This window comes from Phyllopteryx taeniolatus, chromosome 15 (assembly GCF_024500385.1).
Source record: "Phyllopteryx taeniolatus isolate TA_2022b chromosome 15, UOR_Ptae_1.2, whole genome shotgun sequence".
NCBI classification, from domain to species: Eukaryota; Metazoa; Chordata; class Actinopteri; order Syngnathiformes; family Syngnathidae; genus Phyllopteryx; species Phyllopteryx taeniolatus.
In genome coordinates, this window is record NC_084516.1 from 1,150,197 (window position 1) to 1,171,637 (window position 21,441).

Here is a 21,441-nt window from a genome sequence, read left to right on the forward strand (position 1 = left end):
GAAAATCAAGAGTTGGTTTATTTCACATCATTCAAGACAAAACAATGATTGTGCAAAGAAACGAGATTCCGCGTGATCAGAAGACGACCACTTTGCCGCGCTCGGGCTTGCTTTTGGTGACGGGAACGTGGACGTCCTCGTGGTCGGCGCTCATGTTGTTGGACAGCCAGCCCAACGTCACGCTCTGACCTGCAGGGGGAACAAAAAACAAACACGTCAACATCCACAGCTTTGGAAAACATTCTTGTACTCAACTGTCAACTGCGGATGTCAAAACAACAACAACAACTTCTACACTTGCATCCTATTTGTTTTTTTCCATATTTTCCCGATTGTCTTTTCTTTTCCACATTTTCTCTATTTTTCCATCTTTTCTGTTTGTTTGATTTTCCCCCTTTTCTCTCATTCCTGCCCTTTCTCCTCTTTTTCAATTTTATTCTTTACATTGTTCCTTTCTTTTCCCTTAAATCTTTTTTCCCCTTTCACATTTGTTTTCTTATTTTTCTCACCTGGGCGTTTTTATTTGGGGGAATCCCTCTTTTTCCCCTTTACTCTCTTTTTCTTTGCTCCTTTTTGTATTTTCTCTCATTTTTCTCCTTGTTTTCTTTTTCCTCTTTTTTCTTTTTATTTCTCTCGTTCCCTTTGCTTACATTACTTGTTCTTCATTTTTCACCCCCCCCCCCTTTTTTTTTCCTTGAATGGAAACTTGTGGCCTAGCCTGTATAACAAACAGCAATAGGTGTGAACGTCCACTAGGTGGCAGTAGAGTCACCACTTAGTCTGAGTGCAGTTTTTGACTCACTTGAGGCTTGATGTTCGGGACAGTCCTTCTGGAAATGTTCCACTGATCCGCAAACACGACAGCTTCCTCCTGGGAACCAAACGAGTGAGTCAAAATGGAGTCCATGTCGACATCAGATGAGGGGACGTGGCTCGTCGTGTACCGCAAGACCCCGTTTACCACGCCCCACGGGGGATATGTTCCAGATAATTGGCCATTTAGCGAGACCATATAATAAACTTTTTGGGTTGTATTACCCCTCCTACATGCTTTAAACACAACTAAACCTATCGAAACACACATTTTAAAGTATTCCTTGGTGCCTGTTCCAACTCCTATGTCATTTGGTACTCCCAGTTGACGTTTACTGAAAAACTGACACAAAAAATAAAAGACAACTAAACGTATATTTAAAAAACTAAATGTTCAACAAAACCATGCAATTTCGTCTGACCAAGACAGTTAGCTTAATTGTAACATATAGTGCAATTGGCCAGAGACGGGCTAACGGAAATTAGCATCAATGTTCCGGTAATTCTAAACGTTCAGACGAGTGCTACCTTAACACACACGTACAACAATACTCACATTTATGTGTTCTCTCTGCGACGTTGGAACTATTACTAAAGCTTAGTTGGGGGCCTTCCCTGCCTCATCTTCTGCTGCACATAGGCATGTGCTTAAAAGACAGGTGAGCTCTGCTTGAACGTGAACCCATGCGGACGTGCTAAAGACGGCTAAACCATCAGGCACTGTGCATCCCAGTGACGGTCTCGGCTTTGTAGGCAGCACAAAGCTTGTTGCTGCTTCCCAGAATTCTTTGAGGGGCTCTTCTTAACTACAGCTTGGAGAAAATCAAGCTATACGTTGCTCTTTGCCGGCATTTGTTCCATATTGTTACGAGCGTGTGCATTAGCTGCACTGTACGTTGAGCTATTTGTGAATTTATTCCATGAAATCCTCACTGCGGCTTCTGTGTTAACCAGTGGCATTCCGGTCATGTCCACTGCGTTACTAAGCAACTTGGTGACTTAACAAATGTGCGAGTTGAAATTACTCAGTAAGGTTTGTGTTTCTGCAAAGTCATATAGCTCACTTGACGGTATAGCGAAGGGTTGCTGTACAGCGGGGAGAACAAAGTACCTTGAGCGTAGAGGCCTTTGGGGTTGTCCGGGCAGGAGCGCGACAAATGTCCCGTCTGACTGCAGATGAAGCACTTGGCGTACGGGAAGTCTCCTGGAAAACAAAGTCCCGTTCAAGAGTTGTTGTTCACAAAATGAGCAGGAGGGGGAGAGCGGGTCCTGACCGACGGCGGGGTCCACTTTGGCCCGGCAGCGCTGGATCTCATGCTCGGTGGATCCGCACCGGTAGCAGATGCCGCGGCCCATCTCGCGGTCCCGCTCGGCGTCGGGACAGTCGGCCAGGCCGTGGCCGGGCTTCCTGCAGTTGAAGCACAGCTGCCGGCAAGCGCAGCGACAATTCAGACAACTTTATAAACAAATTACAAATTAGGCCTGCGCGGTACAACCAACTAAATAAAATCTCAGATTTATTTATTTATTTATTTATTTTTTTCACATGCGCACAAAAATAAATAACTAAATAAATACATGTATTTCACGTCTAGAAAAACAATTTTCATGCAGGGACAGAGAAGCCGGTTGTTGATTTGAGCACTTGCCCGCAACCTAGTCATGAGTTTAGCAGAGCAACAAGTGGCTAAATAGTCACAATATAGCTAAACAGCCATCGCGGCCACTGGCGATCGGCCGTGTTAGATCCCCAAAAGTGGCCGGTATCAAAGCAAAGGAATGAACGGTGACTCTGGATCATATTCACTGGAGGACTTATTCATTTTGGATAACATTTACAAAGAAACCTGAGCTGTCAAAGCCATTGGGACTGCTGCTGACTTTGGCTATGGGGAAGCTGGCGTAGCGAGCTAGCCCAGCAGCCCGCAGCTCCAGTCCCCTCCAAAACGATTGGAACGGCGAGGTCAATTTTTTGGTTTTTGTTGTATACAGAAGACATTTGGCTTTCAGATCAAAAGATAAACTTGAGGCAAAAGTTCAGAATTCCAGCTTTTATTTCATGTTATTTAAATCTAACTTTTGTTTGAAGCCACCCACTTTTCAAGTGAGCAAAGGTATTGGAACACGTGACTGATGGGTGTTTCTACTTGCTCAGATGTTGCCTTTTCGATTGATTGCTTAAACATTAGATAGTGCTTGGCTTTGGGGTTCACCTGTGAAAACTGCATTTGCTGCTAAGCAAACATGAAGCCCAGAGAGCTGTCAATGGGAGAAAAGCAATCCATTTTGAAGCTGAGCCAAGAGGGAAAATCGATCAGAGCTATCGCACAAACATTGGGCGTAGCCAATACAACAATTTGGAATGTCGTGAAAAAGAAAGAAATTACTGGCGTACTGAGCAACAGACATCGAACAGGTCGCCCAAGGGTAACAACAGCAGTTGATGACAGAAGCATTGTGAGAACTGTGACGAAACATGTCAACATGTATTGCTTCACCGTTAGCGTTCAAATATCCATTGCTTAGAGGGTTATAACACAGCAACATCGATGCTAGTTCCGCTAGGCCATCTTTGGCATTTTGCATTGTGTGTTAGCATTAAGCTAACATCATTTTGTATGAGGCAAAGTTAGGTTTGTTTTATGTTTAGATGGACAGAAAACCTCCAGTGAGAGTGGCGAAAAGAGAACAGACGAGCTGGACTTGAATTAAGCAGATTCTCACCATTTTGCTCTTCTTGTCCGTCTGCCTCTTGAGCCTCCTGTTTTCTCTCCTCTGGTCCTTCCTCAAGGCCCCCTCCACCTCCTGCCTCAGCTCCTCCTGCCCATCCGCCGTCGTCGTTTGTCCGTTCTGCTGCAGAAACTCCAGGAAGCCGTTGACGTCTTGGTCCGTGTAGTCCTTCTTCTTCCTGTTGGCCTTCTTCACCGCGGAGCCGCTCGGCTGGGTTCCTCTGGCGTGGTTCCTCTGAGGTTCTCCACCGCCTTTGGGGGCCCCGCTCGCCCTCAGCTGACTCCAGGGCGTGGCCTCGGCCGCCTTGTGCTTGTGGACGTTGTTGGCCCGCGCCCACCTCGTCATGGCTGCGAGCCACAGGAGCACATATAGACCGAGAAAATGGACTGATCGGCAGTCAATGTTAGGGCAGGTATAGAAAAGCATTGTTGAATAAAAATTCAAAACAATTCAATAATGTCAGTAGTGGTTTTGTAAATGTAGAAGATGTGTGCTTTACATTTCTACTCAAATCTATGAATAATTTGTCGGTATAATGTGCACTTTAGTTTAACTAACCACTTTTACAGCGATAACACAGTTCGTTGTATATGTATGTATCTTTTGTATTTATTGTATCTATTTGTATTGGCTTTTATTTTGCTTTGTTCCGCTTTGCTGTCTGCAGCCAGGTCGGCATTGCAAATGGCAATCTGTTGTCAGTTACCTTAACTGAATAGATAAGTAAAAAAGTAAGAAATGTCCTAGCTACCATTTCTACATTAGCATATTAGCGCGGTTAGCTCGCATGTTGTCGTATATTCATAAACGGAACAGATCCCCGCAGTCAACTACGTCTAAATATCTAAGGTTAAACGCCGATTTTGAAAGGTTTAACCCTTCGATTAAACATAAAAACACAAGATTACCTTTAAAAGTTAAAGCGCCATGTGTCGCTGTTTTCCCGGAAGTTGGTTTAGTAATCTTCTTCCTTGTTTGGAAAACAAGAGAAAATGGCGCTCTATCGCCACCCTCGGTTTCGAAGGGCATGATGGGAGGCACATGATGCACTGACTGTGCGACGCACTAATGACGTAACACCGTGCGACGCACGTGTGTGCTGAGAAGCTGGAACAATGGCCACCGAGAAGCTTCAGTTCCACGAAATGGGCCTTGACGACCGCCTTTTAAAGGTAATGAAGTACTTGTCGGTGATTTAAATGCGAAACATACTCAATTGAAAACGTTAAAGCGCAGGAAAAGTGACATATATGGACCTCACTAACTAGCTTGTGTCTCGTCGTCATTCGTCAACATGGCCCGAAAATAACAGTAAAATGAGCTACTGTTTACTTTGGGCCCCTTTAAAGTTTATGTATTTGAAGTGGACAGTGCATATTAATGTTAGTGCAAAACCTTGTCGTAAATCTGTTGTCCCGTAGAGGAAACGAAGTTACAACACCAACAACAGTTCAATGACGTAGGAGAAAAACGTCAACAAATGATTAGCTCCCGAAAGTTTTCTACAGTACCGTAAATATTTGTTTCAATATAACTGCAGTGTTAATTGTCGGCCTATCCCGAGTTCATGCAATTGATGGTCTGTTTAGGCAGTGGCAGATCTGGGTTGGTCCCAGCCCACCTTGATCCAGGAGAAGGCCATCCCTCTGGCTCTGGAAGGCAAAGACCTGCTGGCACGGGCCCGGACCGGTTCTGGGAAGACGGCTGCTTACGCCGTGCCTGTCATCCAGCGCGTCCTGGCCTCCAAGCAGGTGATGCGCGCCAACATCCAGCCCCCGGAACCAAAAGCGACAGCTGTGACCGTCTCGTTGTTTGTGGTCTTCAGAGCGTTCGCGAGCAGGACGTGCGGGCTCTGATCCTGGTGCCCTCCAGGGAACTGGGCCAGCAAGTCCAGGCTATGATGAGGCAGCTGACGGCGTACTGCTCCAGGGACGTCCGCGTGGCCGATATCGCCGGCAAAGCCGACGTGTCTGCGCAGAGGTCACTTAGTCTTGTTAAATTGTTCACTGGACAAGCGAGCGGACTCGCACGCCTCTTTAGGCGCCACTAGTACTCTGATTTCATCTACCAGCCAATTGATGACAATATTGAGGTTTATATATAACGTACCAGAATAATGATGATATGATTCATGAGATATGATAAAAACAGTTGCGCAATATGGAAATAGTGTGCGCAACATTTTCACAAGGACATTATGTGAGGTTTTGTTTTCAAGCAGGTTTTGTTCTCAAAGTACGTTTTTAAAAAGAAATGCACACAAATACATGTAAGTGGGTATGAACTCCAATAAGCTCACAAAGTGTGGATATTGCACTTGCATATCAGTGTTCACAGCACAAACCGAGTAGGAGCACCACCACATGCGCTACAAAGGCCATCAAATCAAATTGTAAAAAACAAATGTGCCCACAAAATCTGCAAATAAGAAACTGTTCTCAGTTGCCTTACCTGCATAAATAAAACGCTAGTGGAATAGTTTGAGGGACGGAAGGTTCCATGCGTTGACGTGATCTCCTGCTTGTGGCGCGCAGGCCCATCCTGATGGAGAAGCCCGACGTGGTGGTGGGCACGCCGTCCCGCGTGCTGGCCCACCTCAACGCGCACAACCTGCTGCTGCACACGTCGCTGGAGATGCTGGTGGTGGACGAGGCCGACCTGCTCTTCTCCTTCGGCTTTGAGGACGACCTGAAGAACCTGCTGTGGTGAGGAGAGACGCTACGCGTTTGTTGTGGTTTCACTCAGGGCCCGGGCCAATAAGCCATTTAACCCATTCATTTAATTTGACTTTAGTCGGCATGTCAATTCTTTGAAAACATTTTGCGTAGTTTGAGGTACTTTGCCGACACCTCCAGCGCCTATTTTATTTTTTCTCAAAAGCCAGCAGGTCACGTGAGGTTCCGACAGTCAACTTTCATTCACAACAGTAATACCTGCACCTCATATGCACGTTTTGTTGTTTAATCATGTAAAAACAAATTTTATCCAATTAATCTGAGTATTAGTAGAATAGTCGATTCTAATTGCAGCCCTAATTAAAATGATTGAAGAGACATTTTTCCACTTATTATGTTACCTGGAAAGAAAAAAATATTTCTATTAGTTTTGTGGAAGTTGATGTAAGTTAATGCTGGCAAAACAGTTTCAAAGCTTGTTTGTTGTTGGGAGAAATAAAGCAAAGCTCAGAAGTCGAAAAACTTGTTTTGAATAATGTCATTTTCTTTTTCTATAAACAAACAGGAAAATCGATTTAAATCGGCAATCGGATTTTTGTGAATTAAATGTTTTCAATATCGCTCAGCCCTCGCTTGTCTCGCTTTGGTATTTGTCAAGGTTCCGCTTTATTTTTGCTTGTGCTAATTAGTAAAGAAATATTGTGTTCAACTTCCCCGCAGCCACCTGCCAAAGATCTACCAGTCCTTCCTCATGTCAGCCACCCTCAGTGAGGATGTTCAGGCCTTAAAGGAACTTCTGCTGCACAATCCCGTAAAGTCCTTCGCACACCTTCCACATTGATGTCCAGGGAACGGGGTTACGGTCCACGTCCGCTCGGGATGACTGAAAATTCACACTGTGGGAACAACAATTATTACATGAGCTTAGTAGGGGACCTTCTCTGTCTCTTGCGCTTAAGCTGCATTTTCTCCAAGTAGCCCCTCAGTGCTGTGGCACAAGGCGGTACAACGCTGAAGTTGCGCACCTCTAAATTTGGATTCGGAAACACGAATGTTTCAAAGCGCGGGCAAAATCGAGGTCACTGTATTTGGTTGTGATGGCATATGCGGCCCCCCCCCCTCCCGCAGGTGACTCTGAAGCTGCAAGGCTCCCAGCTGCCAGACAGCAGCCAGCTGGAGCAGTTCAGCATCCAGTGCGAGGAGGAGGACAAGTTCCTGGTGATCTACACGCTGCTCAAGCTGCGGCTGGTGCAGGGCAAGACGCTCATCTTCGTGGGAGCCCTGGACCGATGCTACCGCCTCAAGCTCTTCCTGGAGCAGTTCAGCATTCCCGCATGCGTGCTCAACTCGGAGCTGCCCGTCCAGTCCAGGTCAGACTCCGGACATCCGCAGTCTTCTCCGGCTTTCGTCATAGCGTGTGCGTGAAGCGTGGCGGTGAATTGTGCTGACTCTCCATAAAACGAAACATTTTTGGAAAATTCAGCTCCTAAAGCCGGTTTCACTTTGTGTCATGAAATTCTGTAGTCATGTCTATCATGAGTAGACTCACAAAAGAGTCTCAAGTAGCCATGCCTGAAATGACTGTCTGCCTGCCATTTTGCATGCAAGCAGCCATCTTAGGCTCATTTTCAGGGGTTGTTCAAAGACAAAATCCTCAGATATTTGTCCAAATTGGATTTTGGATGACACCCGTCTCAATTCATGTAAAATGTCGTTCCTGCGTCAGGTGTCACATCATCACGCAGTTCAATCAGGGTTTCTACGACTACATCATCGCCACGGACGAGCACCGTTTGGCCGACCCCGCCGCCACATCGCAGCCTGCGGGAAAAGGCAAGAAGAACAAAGCGCGAAAGTGAGTCCTCATTCAAACAGGGAAGTCTTTCTCTTTGAATGGCAGCTGAATGCATCAAGTGTGACGTGTGCTGTGGTGCTAGGTCTAAAGAGAAGGAATACAGCGTCTCCAGAGGCGTGGACTTCCAAAATGTCGACAACGTCATTAACTTTGATTTCCCCGGCACCGTGGAGTCGTACATCCATCGAGTGGGAAGGTAAACAAACGTTATCACCAGAAGTCCAAAGGATGACAATTTGATGGTTGGTCTTTCATTCAGGACAGCAAGAGCTGACAACCCGGGCACGGCCTTGTCCTTCGTCGCTCACACGGAAACAGCTTTTCTCTCGGAGGTTGAGGAGGCGCTGACTGGAGGTAAATGGAGGGTGCACGTTTCCACATTGGTTTGTGTAACAATCTCTTTGTTTTTCCCAGATAAAGCCGAATCTTCCCTGAAACCGTACCAGTTTAAGATGGAGGCCATTGAGGGCTTCAGGTACAGATGCAGGGTGAGTCTAGTCGAGTTTTGCAAGTCATGCCACAACCACAAATATGGGGGATGTGAAAAGAACTTTGAGGAAACCCACAAGACTTTGACACTGTGTATGGATTCTGCTTCTTGCTAGATTTTTATTTTTTAGCATTAAAAAGCTACAAAATAGAAATATGAGGAATTGAAAATCGAGCCCTAGAGAAGCCCACAAGACATGACACTGGATCAATGGTTCAGCCAATAAAACAGAAATATGAGGCACGGAGAATAGAAACCAGAAGGACTCCACAAGTCATTGACAGCACGGATTGGTCATTCATTTTGCTGCAAAAAGGAAGAAAAAACAGACAAATGACAAAATAGAAATACGAAGGACTGAGAATAGATCATTGAGGTGCCCAACAAGCCATTGACACTTTGGACATTCTTTTTTTCTGCTATGACTACTGCAAAAAAGGCACAAAAAAGAAATCTTAAGAACTGTGAACAGAACCCTGGGGAACCCCTTGAGTCATTGATCAATGTTTCCTTTTGCTATGATGACTGCAAAAGAAAACTCACAAAAAAACAGAAATATGAGGGGCTGAGTATAGATCCCTGAGGAACCCCATGCGTTAGTGACACTAGGGATGGATGCTTCATCTTTTGCAAGTGTTAGTGCACAAAAATAAAATTTTGTGGTACTCTGAATAGCAGCGCGAGAACCCCACAAATCAAGTCAAACCAAAACAATCCAACAATCATTAAGAAAACTTCTTTAAAATGTGATTTATTTCTTTTGTCACTTTGCGTTCAGATTGGAGAGCAGATTGTCCGTCTGTTCCGTGTCGTTAATGCGATGTTCATTTGGAATTATTTCTCAAAAAAAGGATGCGATGCGATCGGTCACCAAGCAGGCGGTGAGAGAAGCCAGATTGAAGGAGATCAAGCAGGAACTGCTTAACTCTGAGAAGCTGAAGGTGAGCCACGGCTGCTCAAATCAAAAGATGGCTTTTTTTTCCTCTTATTGTTATTATTAAAGTGGGCCAGTTCTGCTTGTCAATCAGACATATTTTGAAGACAACCCGAGAGACCTGCAGCTGCTCAGGCACGACCAAGACCTTCACCCTGCCGTCATCAAACCTCACCTGAAGAACGTCCCTGAATACCTCAGTGAGTCATGTCAGCAGCAGCTTCGTCTTATGCTCAATGGCTACAAGTTCACATTGTGACCCCATGCAGTTCCTGATGCTCTGAGAGGTGTCGTCAACCCTCTGTCCAATCACAGGAGGAGGAAGAGGCCAACCCAAAAGCCCAAACCACACGGAGTCGCCAAAAGCAGCTTCAAGGTTAGACACGCCCCTTTTACAGCATGCAGTATGTGGGATTACAATAGTATTTGCTGTTAGTTAGTTTTTGAAGCCAAAAGTAAACGTTGTTGTTTTTTCAGGGAAAGAACCCTCTGAGGAGTTTCCGCTACACAAAAAAGACAACGAACAAAAAGCCAAGCCATTCAAAATGAATTTAGATATAAAGTGATTAAAAAATGACTTATGTTGGCTTCCACTTCCTCAAAAAAGGCAGAAAAACATTCAAACGTTGCATAATTTCTTTTGTATATTTCCATTCATAATAAAATATCTATGTATCCCAAAATGAATTTGCTCGTAATGTTTTTATTGAAGCCATTTACATTCAGCACAATATGCAACGTGGCCTTCCCAACCTTTGTTTGGGCTTCTGTCTGTACTCTTGGTAGGAGTGGAGAAGAACTGATAGAATGGACTTATTTTGCTCTCAGATATAAAATAACTCGTGTTCAAGTCTTGGACACGTGACCACAGTGATACCTCGACTTGGGAGTTGAATGTGCTCTGTGACCAGGGTCCTAATTTGGCTTACTTGCATATCCAAGCAATTTTCCACATTGAAATGAATTGAAGTCCCAATATTCCACTCCAAAAACCACCAAAGTTGTCTTTGTTATGTGTTTTTAATAAAGAAAATAGCACTGTATTCTATAAAAACATAATAAAATTGAATGTAATGAAGTAAACTGGAGTTGACGTAGTGTTGTTCTGCGTGTCTGCCTGTGAGTGTTCTCATTTTGTACTTTTGTGTTTGTACCGTTCAATAAACCATGGCTCTCCTTGCCCACATGCCAGGGTGGTGTTTAAGGGGGCATGTTTGGTGGTTTCTCAGGATGTTCCTGCTGGTGTCAGTCGATGGTGAAGTGAAATGGGTAGTCCTCAGTGGGCACAGAGTCAAAGATGATGCTGTCAAAGGGGTTCTCGGTGGACAAGTTGTCCACAGGGAACCAGGAGTCGTACCAGGAAGTGGTGGTCTGGGGTTTCCGTGTCGTGCTGGTGCTGGTGATGATGGTCGTCGTCACAGTTGTTGCGGCGGTGGTGGTCGTTGCTTCTGCAGACGCAGCCGGCGCAGTCGCAGGATCCGCAGCCGGCGTAGTCGTTCTGCTCGCTGGGCGGCGGCGTGCTGCTCCTCCGGGGAGGCCGTGCTGGCCACCGTGGCGCCAGGCGGCGTGGGCCTGGCCTCGCCGGCCTTGGTGACTACGCGGATGGGGCGGTTGCCGTTAAGCGCCAGGATCTGCTTGATGCGGTCCCAGTTGGACTTGGCCAAGGTGAAGCTGCAGGATGTGGCGCCAGACTCGTAGCCCACCATGCACAGGCGGGTCTCCGACGTGTAACCGTCCGCCTTGGCCGTCACGTGGTACTCGCCGGGATTCAGAAGCCGCCAGTAGTCGCCACCCGAGGCTGTCGCAAGAAACGATGACGACGTCAAGTTCCTTCCCATTCAAACATGAGAATACAGTGAACTCCGCCTTTTCGCAGTTCGCTACTTTCAAATTCACAACATTTGCTATGCTGTGTTCGGTGTTTTGTTTTTTTTGCGCTATGAAACACCCTAAAATCCCACAAGATGGTGCCAAAACCCCTGTCTTGGTGCCAAGGAACTGTGTTGAAGCGACACATCCCGACTGAGACTATTGGAAACCCTTTCAGCGGGGGTGTAAATTACTCACTCCTGCACTATTTGCGGCAGGTCCCTGTTCTGAAAAACTCCCCTATCTATATTTTTGGGCTGTTTCTACAACGCCAACGCAATGGCTAATAAGATAGTAGTATTGGTGTCAAGGAAGTATGTTGAAGTGATATATCTTGACTGAGAGACTAAGATCTTTGTGTGTAAGGGAGGTGCTAAGTTTAGCCTGGGCTGTTAGTGGAAGTTACGGAGAGTCTTGGCTGCATGTGTATGTTTTCTTAACTTTAGCTAACAAACGCTGCATTTTCACAGTGATGATGAGGGGATACGCCATGACATCATCACCATACCGGTGATGATGTCATGGCGTATCCCCTCCACTGATATGGTGGCGTTGGCTAGTGCGTTTCCCTCCACGTCTTTGACCACGCCTTTGATCCCACGATGCACCTGGAACACAAGAGACAAGGCAACACTGGAATGAGACTCTGGAGAGCAGGTGTTTCCCAAGTTTTATTCAGCTCGAGGTGTCGCCGTGGTTCTCACCTGCTCGATGAAGGACAGCAGAGCCTCACGGTTGTTCTCCCACTCCAGAAGAAGTTCGCTCTCGTGCGGGAACTTGTCGCAGCCCAGGAAGATGGAGATCTCCAAGCAGTTGGTGTGCAGGTAGCTGAAGTCATTCATGCCTTTTGGAAATTTGGAATTAAAGGTGGAATGTGTTCAAGAGCCAGAAAGTAACATTTGTAGATTGCCATGACTGAGAATGTAGCCAGCCTAATGTACACTTACTGCCCACTGTGGGCTTCCAGCTGGCGCCGTTGGCGATGCCCTGGCCCCCGGTGACGTCGTCACCGTGGCAGGATCCGCGCTGGACCTCGGTCATGGTCAGGTGACTGTGGGCGTACGACATGGCCAGCCAGCGGAACATGACCTCGTCAGGCGTTTCCCGCAGGGCGCCCTCGTTCTGACGCTGAATGCCGGCCCACGTGTCCTCGCTCATCTCACCGTTGCCCTTCCGGCGGCGGCTGTCGCTCAGCTTGGCCGACACAAAGTCGTCAGGAAACTGAGGTCATGTTATTGCTCTCTTTCCGCAGAGGTGCTAGGTCGCATACAGCCTGTGCCAGTCATAAGTCTTAAGCTTCAGGTTTTACACTGGTCCCAAGTTACTGTGGCAAAGAGTCAAGTGAATTTGTTCGAGCGAGTCGAGTCGAGTCAAGTCATTACTTATGCTACGCTAAAACAACTGGCACGCAATCTTGAAAAAGCAGATTTTCAAAAGGTAAGCAGGTAAGGTTACCAAAATCTGCGGCCGCTGCATGTCAAAAGGGTACGTGACCAGTTTCTCGCCGCCTTGCAGGTTCGCCCCCAGCACGAAGGGGGTGCGCTCCATCCAGGAAATGATGGCTTTGGTTTCCACAGCCATCTGAAGGCGAGAAAGGACGAGCTGACGTTCTCGTTTTTCTTTCGTTTCAATGTCTGATGTTTTTCTCATGTTATTAGATGAACATTGATGGATTGTGAACTGATTTCTATAATTATGACATGGTAGTGGTGATTGTAGGAGGTGGACTATGTCGGGTAAGTCCCCAGTGAAGGCCCAGCGACCAAATGCAACCGGAAGCCCATCCAACTCACGGATCCGTTGAGGAAGTTCTCTGGCATGGGAATATGATGGTTGGGTACAAAGCGTGGGACCCAGCCGCGGTCTTCCGCCCCCCACAAAATGCTGTTGAGATCCGGGAAGTTCTGGAAAATGTCGTAACCCTCCTCAGTCCAGTGGCCCAGAACCCAGTTGCCCATCTCTGATCCCTGAAGGACAGAATGACAACTGACAATGAAGTCTCTAATGTGTCGCCAAAACTGAAGCCGGGTTGCTTGTCTTGGTCATCGTACCGCCTCAAAGGCCAGCTCGTACGCGTCGGGGTTGAGGGACGGCACCATGTGGATCCTCACTCCGTCCACCAGGCGGCGCACTCGAGGGTTTTTGTCTTTGTACTCCTTGCACAGGAACTGCATCAATAGAAGCAGGAGCTCCCGGCCCAGCACCTCGTTACCGTGGAGACCCGCCGTGTATCGGAATTCTGGCTCGCCTGGACAAAAAAAAAAAACCCTCAATTAATTAATTTTGTTAACATGTACTATCAAAGATTGATAAACAAGGGTTCTGTTACCCAGCTCGTGCTCCCCCGGGTTGTCGGAGATCTCCATGGCGTACATCTTCAGGCCTTGAGAGCTCTTACCGATGTTGTAAATTCGGGTGATGTTGGGACACTCCTCGTTTATCACCTTCATCATCTGGAGCAGATATAAAAATGAAGACATATTGCACAGTACACTACTCATCAAAAGTTTGATCATAGTGGTCTTTGGGGTGCAATTTCATGGTGAACTTAAAAGGTACTTTAACCTTTCCAGGTGAACCTCATTTGACAAGTACTGTACTTGCTGTTCTCTAACAAGGAAGCGAGGGATCCATGAATGGACCAATAAATAGCCTGGTTCAATCCGAATTGGTATTTAAACAGTCCACCGCATCATGCCGTTCACATTTTGACATCATTGGATTAAGACAACGCCGAACGGTTCAAACAGGAAGTGGCCACTGATCTTAGCGTCATCAGCAGGTTGCATCAGAGAGAGGGCGCCATGCCTGTCAATTTTCATGGATCGAACACCTGTTGTGTATTTTGTCGTTTGGCATTTCAGGCCACAGAATCAAAATACAAAACAATTTTGTACTGTACAGTAATATGGGTGCATATGGCCTCGAAAAAGGGGCTCCAATGCAACGGACAATCGGCTATATCGGATGACCCCTCGCCCCTATTAGTCTGCTCCATCGAGGTTCCGCTGTACATTCAAAGGTTGCAGATTTTCAGCTGAAAAGGTGTTCCTGAAATTTCACTTGAAAGTCCAACATCCTTGAATGAGTAGTGTTGTTCAAAAGCAATCGGCACGATGACCAGGTTTCTAAGACTGGAGATATTTTTGTTAAGCTACAACATATCGCGTAAGCCACCTGTCTCATATCCTTGTAGTTGTGATGTCGGAAGTCAAGCTCGTCGGAAGACCTCACTTCGTTCTCGCTGTGGTGGCTACCTGTAAAATCAAAATAGTGGGACTGCAGCTTCAAACATCTGACATCCTTAAATTCGAGGACAATGGTTTTGGATCAGTATCGTCTGTTCGGAAGTAAGGCTCAAAGCTGCTGTATGACGTGTGTGGAATATTCTTGTCATACTGACTGGGAAGTTGACAGGCCAGAATCTCGGCCCGGAGACACAAGCTTCCGTTCCAGCTCTGCGGAAGGATTCGGATGTAGCGCGCTACCACCGGCCAAGAAAACTGGTTCAGAACCGGTGTGTCTCTATCCACGTTCCCGTAGAACAACTGGAAGGGAATAACGTTCGTTTCTGTTGTCCCTTTTCTGGTGTAAAATTTGCGGTGGCGGTCCTGCTACTCACCCACTCGGCATAGCCGTCGTGAAGAATTGTCCAATCGCGACTGTCGTTGCTGAAGGCCACAAAGTAGGACGACACAAAGTCCTCACTGCAAGAAGACACAAATATCACAGCTTTTTAGTGTTGAAAACGTAAATATTGAATATTGGCTCTGGAATGTAGTCCCCCTGCAAACAGGGGTTTACTGTACGTGGACACATTTTTATTTCAAAGTTATTTTCCATGTTGAGGCTCTAAAAGTGTTTGAGAGACTCACATCAGTTCTGAGTTCCTTCCTTGTGTGATAACCCCCGAGAACTCCACCTCCCGTCTAGCGTCCACCTCAAACCAGCTGTTGGTCTCCTCGGGCTCTGCGCACCACGCGCCCCCAAAAAGATCTTCGTCGTTGCCGGAACCCTGGATGCAGAACAAGCGTTACTCCAGTCTGGTACTCTCAAGTGTGGAGTCTGGAAGTCCAGTAAGGTCTAGCATAATCTGGTGGTTCGGTCTAGTATGGTCTGGAGGTCCAATCCAGTTCAATGTGGTCTGGTAGTGCAGTACAGTTCAGTCCATTGTAGTCTGGTGGTGAAGTGTGGACTGGTGTTCCACTTATTTTAATTGGTTCTGGTACCCAGTGTGGTCTGATGGTCTAGTGAAGTCCATTGTGATCTAAACGTTCAGTGCAATCTGGTGATCCAGTCTAGTACAGTCTGGAGGTCAAGTTCAGTTCAGTTCATTGTAGTCCAGTTGTCAAGTGTGGATTGGTCTTCCAGTCATACCTTTGGATTGATAGTTCAGTGTGGTGTGATAGTCCAGCGAAGTCCAGAAAGTGTTTTGTCTCGTGTAGTCTGTGCAGCTGTGGCTCAGTCGGTAGAGTTGGGTCGTCCAGTGACCGAAGGGTCGCCGGTTCGAATACCGGCTCCGACTGTCTGCATGTTGACGTATCATTGGACAAGACGCCTTGGGCACTGTGATGGTGTAGATAGAGCGCTATATAAGTGCAGTCCATTTACCATTTGGTGGCCCAGTGTAGTATGGCCTGGAGGTCCTGTCCAGTTCAGTATGGTCTGGTGGTACAGTTAAGTTGACTGTAGTCTGGTGTTCCGGTCATTCCGTTGGGTTCTGGTAGTCCACTGTTGTCTCATTGTCCGGTAAGGTCCTGTGCTGTCTGTCTGGTCTAATCTGATGATCCAGTATAGTATGGTCTGGAGGTCCAGTCCAGTTTAGTGTACTCTGGTGTGGCAGTCCAATTCAGGCCATTGTAGTCTAGTTGTTAAGTGGGGACTGGTCTTCCAGTTATTTCACTGGGTTATGGTCTGATAGCCCAGTGTGAAGTCCAATTAGGTCAGTGTGGTCTGAAGATCTGGTGTAATCTGATTGTCCAGTCTAGTATGGTCTGGAGGTCCAGTCCAGTTCAGTGCATTCATTGTAGGACTGGTGTTCTGGTGGTCTAGTCCAGTATGGTTTGGAGGTCCACCGCGGCGTGGTGTTCCGGTGTGGTCTAAAAGAGCGGTCCAGTGTGCTACCTGCATGTTAAGTCTTCCCCTCTGAGCCACGAATCCGTGTTGGGACTGCGAGGAGGCCAGCAGCTGGTCGTCTTCCACGCGGTGAGACTCCAAACCCAGAGGAGGACATTCTGGACGTGGCAAAAAGACACGCTTGAGACACCTGCACGCATGTCGATAATCTTTATGTCTTGGTGAGGTTTTACTTTTGGGTTCTGGTGGCTGTAAGATGTTTTTGAGTCTCTCCTCTTCCTCCTCCTCCCATTTCTTCCTTTGACGCTCGGCTTCAGCGCAACGGCAAAACAAAGACTTCTCAACATGACCGTTTGCGCAAACTACTTCCATGCGTACGCACGCCCAAACTGCATTCACTCTGCGAGAGTCATTTGAAGATACAGAATGTTTTCCGTCTTCTCGAAGTGTTTCCCAATCGTTCGTCACATACGGACTGGTTCTGTTGAGCTCGAGGATTCCTGACCTTTTTCCGCCTTTTCTGCCTTTTCCTTGCGCGCTTGCTCCTCCTCTTCCTCTTGCTTCTTCTTGGCAACTGTCAAGACAAAAAAAACACAAAGCGATGATGATAACGACTTCTGCCTAAACGCCGGCTGACACATCGGTCCCGGCGGCGGACGTACGGTCGTCGTAGTCGTACTCTTCGTACCAGGGGACCACGAAGGGGACGTCAGTGGTCTCCTCTGCAACACAAGCAAACATTTCTCCGCAAGAATCCCGACGACGAGAGGTCGCGTGAGCGCCGGATGTCGGCAATACCTGGAATGTACACGATGACCTCCGGAGTGGTCGGCTGCTTTTTGTCTTCACCTAAAATTCGGAAACAAAGGATATCCACCTCACAAACAACACCCATCTTGCATATTTATTTCTAAACAAACATTAAACGTCTTTACTGGGCCAAATAATCTGTTGATGAAACTGTATTTCCTGTTTTGGCCACACGGGGGCAGCACAAACAACACAGAGAACCGTCCGAACTTCACCACATTTCCAGCCAATGTTTGTTTTCCAGAGTTCGAATGTCTTAGTGAGCCGCTAACCTGGGACCCTCCTGACCAAGTCTGGTTCTTCTGGCTCCTCCCACTTGGGCTGCGCAGTGGGCACCAGTCTGGTTGCTATGAAGATGACAAGAATGAAGTAAATGTTACTTTCCACCACTGATTCTAGAACATTCAGCTCCCGTTTTAATGTGGAAAGAAAAACCAACCGTACTTGCGTCTGTGCTGGGTCGCGTCAGTGGTTTGGCGTGTGGCGTCGCCGTGGTAGTAGCGGTCGCGGTCGTGGTGGCTTTGGGTTTTTTGGGCGCTTTGGGCTTCTTGGTGGCTTTGGGCTGTTTGGGTTTCTTGGTGGGTTTGGGACTTTTGGGCTTCTTGGTGGGCTTGGGCGTCCTCTGCTTCTTGGCCTTGGCCTCCTTCTCCGCCGCCTTTCTGGCCTTGGCTTGACGGAACCACAACACGCGCCGTCAAGTCAGGCGCGCTTTTTTAAATGTGGCTGACGGCGGCCGAGTGGCTGAGGTCAAACTCAGAAACTCGATGAGACGCTTGAGAACACAACACTTCATAGAAATAACACGACTCAGCATCATTGCATAAACAGAGAAATTAAGAACCCGACTCCACGCTGAAATGATTGCGCTTTAGACGCGTGTTTCATGATTAAGGTATTTATTCTGTTTTGTTTGTTTGTTTTTTCATATTAGCGTCATTTTGTTGTCAGAAAAAAACAAAGTATGAGTTTGCATTTTTGGGTTAGGGTTTCAAACTAGGGTTGGGTTTCAAGTTAGGGTTGCAATTGAGGGTTCGAAGCCAAGTTTAGAATTTCAAGTTCGGGTTTCAAATTGGGGTAACAGTTTTAAACCAGGGTTAAGGTTTCGGGTTTCGAATTCGGGTGCGTATTCTGGGTTAAGGTTTCAAATTAGGATTTCATACTTGGGTTAGACTTTCAAAGTAGGGTTAGGAATTCAAATTAGCGCTTGTAGTCACGGTTAAGGTTTCAAATTAGTGTCGCAGCCGAGGTCAGGGTTTCAAATTGGGCTATCAAAATTAGGGTTAGGGTTTTAAACAAAGGTGAGTGTTTGAAATTAGGCTTTGAAGCCTAGATGAGGGTCTTAAACCAGGGTTAAGGTTTCAAACTAGGGTGTCAATCCTGAGTTAGGGTTTCTAATGAGGTTTTGGGGTCAGGCTTGTAAGTAGGGTGTTCGAAGTCGGTGTTAGGGTCGGAAAGTAGAAAGTTTCATCCCGTCGAGCAAAGCGCCACAAGAATCTCGTCCGCCGGCTTGTGAAAAAATCCACATTTTGGTCTTCCCGCAGACCAGCGAACTTCTCGTAAAGCTCCTCCACATTTTATCACTCAACATTACCACGGTTGCCGCGGCTACCACGGTTTCTCGATCCCCAGTCAAGCCTCTCAACCGCAGTACTTTGACTGGCGCAGGAAGTGACACGGGCGCAGCGCCAACGTACGACTGGACGGCGACATTTTGTACTCCCCGTTAGCGACAGGCTTCGATTTTGAGCGAGATTTTCTTTTGGAATTCATTCTAGTTGCGTGAATACTGAGTGGCTTCCACATTTCTCAGCTAATTGAATCAAAATGTTCGCCTCATTCAGGACATGTGGACGAAATCATTTTGCGACATCCCCCGAATTCGATTCCCTTGCAAAATCATGACGAGTTGTACCAATTCCTCCCACATTTCCTGACCCTTTGAAATTGTTCACAATCAATTCCCAAATGCAGAAATAATTGACCTATTGACCTCCTTCCACATTTCTTGACTCAGTCAAGCCATCCCAACTTCCAAATATTTAGCTCATTCACGACATCTTAGGTACCATTTGAAAGATTCTCCACAACATTCACAAACTGAGAGAGATTTGACACTCAACAGATTCGAAGGCTTCCTACTGGAAACCGTTGAGCTCATTCAGGTCACATACGAAACCATTTAGCACACACTCAACTTTGCACTTTCTGGTTGAACTTGACACCCAGTTGTACGCCGTTCGGAATCATTGACTTAGTACTGCCTACTCCCGGTCTCCGTCCATCACTGATTTGCTTTAGCGGGCTACATAAAATGACTTGGTGGGCCAAATAGGGCCCCCCGGCCTTGACTTTGACACCTCCAATTTCGCCTCACCTGCCTCCACCTCCTGCGGCGTTTTCTTCTTCTTGGGTTTGATTTTCTCCACCTCCGCCGCGGGCTCGTCCGACACGGTCGCCCGGTCCTCCCGGTCCTCCCGGTCGACCCCCGCCGGCCCCCGTCTCTCCGCCGCCCGCCGGACCTCCCTCGCCCGAGCCCCCCCGCCGTCCGCCTCGCCGGCGCACAGCGAGACGCCAAACAGCATCAAGAGCAGGCACGCCGCCGCCGTGGCCAGGAACCTCCTCATGGCTACAAGGAGAAGAAGACAGCAGCTCAGTGGGCGCGCAGAGCGAGGAGCACGTGAGGGGCAGATGTGCGGCCCGGCAAGAGGGGAACAAGCGTCGTCTTCCCTGCTGGAGGGGCGGCGTGAAGAAGACGCTGACGACCGCTGATTGTTTTCCAGTCTGTCAGCCCCGCCTCCTCCTCCTCCTCGTCTTCTTCGAGGCCCCTCAGCCTTTTTTCCCTGTCCCAGCCAAGGGAGGAGCTTGGTGAGACACATGAGACATTCCAGCCGGGGAGGAAATCAACCAGGCCAGAAGAAGAAATCAAGAGCAAAAAAAAAAAAAAAAGATGCTGAGTCATCTTTGAAAGAGCAACTCAACAGATTTGTTTTTGGGGGTGTTTTGTTACGGCGAAGAGCAAAAACAGCTTTTCGAGAAAACCTTCATTTATCCTGACTTGGGACACAGTCTGAACTTTCCCCAGGTGACAACAACAACACAAAAATACAGTAACATACTGCACTATATCGTTTTGAAATTTGCCTCAAGCAGGACTTCATGCAAACTCGGACAAAGTCAGTAAGGTACGCTATCAAGCGTTTTATTGTGAAATCACCAGTTTACTGTTATTTCACAATAAAAGATTGTCATAGAGCATTTGAGGTGATAACACAATCAATTGGCGGAGGCGCCAAAAGCAGCCGAGTTGTGAAGCTGCATGGTTCCCAGCATGCATTGCACCATGCAATGTTGATATAGAAATTATTTTTTTTTTTTAAAGTGCGGTCCATATAAGAACATCAATCGGAATCGACCGAAGGCCGAATCCGAATGGAATTTCATTGGGTTTCAACGGGGGTGCACTTTTCCTTTTGCCAACCAATCAGAAGGCCATTTTCGCCATGCTCAGTCTTCGGCGACGTCATCGTCTTCGCACGGCGTAAATATGGCGGCTCCCGTCAACGGAAAGCTTGTTTTTAACTACCTATAAGTTGTTTTTAATCAGGCGTTTCTTTTTTAAAAGAAATATATAAAAACAATCCCAACGACTGTGCTGAATCGACGACGGACCTCCATCTTGAGTTGCGATTTCAAATGGGGGTTTTAATCAAGGGTTAAGGTTTTAAACGGCTCAGTTTGTTACCTTTTTTGTAAACAAAAAAACAAACTCCTTTGAATCTTTTCCTTGCACAAATTGCAAGCAAAACGTCGCTCAAGTCTAATCGCAACCTTTGGACTTCTCTGCCGACTTGTTACGCTTCATTTGTTTTCTCCCTTCAATCTTTTGCCTTTCTTTTCCTTTTCTTTCACACTCTTCTCATCTTCCCTCGCGACCAATCAGCACCTTTGTTTACGTTGGCCTTCATCTGTTTCTCATTCCTGACTTTTCTTATCACGCCAGAGGAAAACACACACGCACGCACACACGCAAATAGTCACACTATTTGTCATAGGAGCGCAATTGTGTTCTGAAGCATTCTGGTAGCTGCACACGCTCGCCGTATAATAACATATTGGAACCATATCCACAATGTTTATTGCCAGTTGAAGCGTACTGTAAAACTAAACCGAACGTTTACATTTGACTTTT

The 21,441-nt window shown here is 47.0% G+C and overlaps 5 protein-coding genes across 8 annotated transcripts in view; 2 read left to right on the top strand and 3 right to left on the bottom strand.

The window, feature by feature from the left end:
* On the bottom strand, nt 1-4,609 carry zcchc9 (zinc finger, CCHC domain containing 9). 2 transcript variants are annotated; one of them, XM_061747725.1, is made up of 6 exons: nt 4,452-4,609; nt 3,538-3,929; nt 2,088-2,238; nt 1,925-2,017; nt 803-871; nt 1-189 (listed from the first exon to the last, which is right to left on the bottom strand). In XM_061747725.1, exons 1-6 carry the CDS (start codon nt 4,570-4,572, stop codon nt 77-79), a joined length of 939 nt encoding a protein of 312 aa, XP_061603709.1. In that variant the 5' UTR covers nt 4,573-4,609; the 3' UTR covers nt 1-76. The 2 variants fall into 2 exon arrangements, with proteins under 2 accessions (XP_061603709.1, XP_061603710.1); XM_061747726.1 differs by having other exon boundaries at nt 3,538-3,890; nt 4,452-4,587.
* Nucleotides 4,576-10,184, top strand: ddx56 (DEAD (Asp-Glu-Ala-Asp) box helicase 56). The gene is made up of 14 exons (XM_061747723.1): nt 4,576-4,715; nt 5,133-5,294; nt 5,369-5,523; nt 6,078-6,248; nt 6,939-7,029; nt 7,347-7,588; nt 7,945-8,073; nt 8,156-8,269; nt 8,333-8,427; nt 8,488-8,561; nt 9,415-9,504; nt 9,592-9,697; nt 9,767-9,873; nt 9,975-10,184. Exons 1-14 carry the CDS (start codon nt 4,659-4,661, stop codon nt 10,044-10,046), a joined length of 1,665 nt encoding a protein of 554 aa, XP_061603707.1. The 5' UTR covers nt 4,576-4,658; the 3' UTR covers nt 10,047-10,184.
* On the bottom strand, nt 10,181-20,021 carry aebp1a (AE binding protein 1a). The gene is given in 21 exon segments (XM_061747716.1): nt 10,181-10,939; nt 10,942-11,295; nt 11,875-11,974; nt 12,071-12,210; nt 12,314-12,560; nt 12,822-12,947; nt 13,160-13,333; nt 13,418-13,614; nt 13,696-13,819; nt 14,544-14,623; nt 14,770-14,914; nt 14,989-15,073; nt 15,242-15,381; nt 16,491-16,600; nt 16,676-16,753; nt 16,948-17,016; nt 17,105-17,164; nt 17,241-17,291; nt 17,525-17,599; nt 17,697-17,921; nt 19,627-20,021. Coding segments are annotated over 21 exon segments (3,027 nt in total). The 5' UTR covers nt 19,877-20,021; the 3' UTR covers nt 10,181-10,742.
* pnx (posterior neuron-specific homeobox) overlaps nt 19,957-21,441 on the bottom strand; it is a 3,501-nt gene continuing 2,016 nt past the window's right edge. Inside the window, exon 3 of the mRNA XM_061747727.1 lies at nt 19,957-20,092. The gene's annotated coding sequence lies outside the window, so the exon portion shown is untranslated. The remainder of the gene's footprint in view (nt 20,093-21,441) is intronic.
* Nucleotides 20,081-21,441, top strand: part of ash2l (ash2 like, histone lysine methyltransferase complex subunit) — an 18,320-nt gene continuing 16,959 nt past the window's right edge. The window contains exon 1 of one of the 3 annotated variants that reach the window (XM_061747717.1): nt 20,081-20,334. The gene's annotated coding sequence lies outside the window, so the exon portion shown is untranslated. The remainder of the gene's footprint in view (nt 20,335-21,441) is intronic. The other 2 variants (XM_061747719.1, XM_061747718.1) reach the window with 2 other exon arrangements.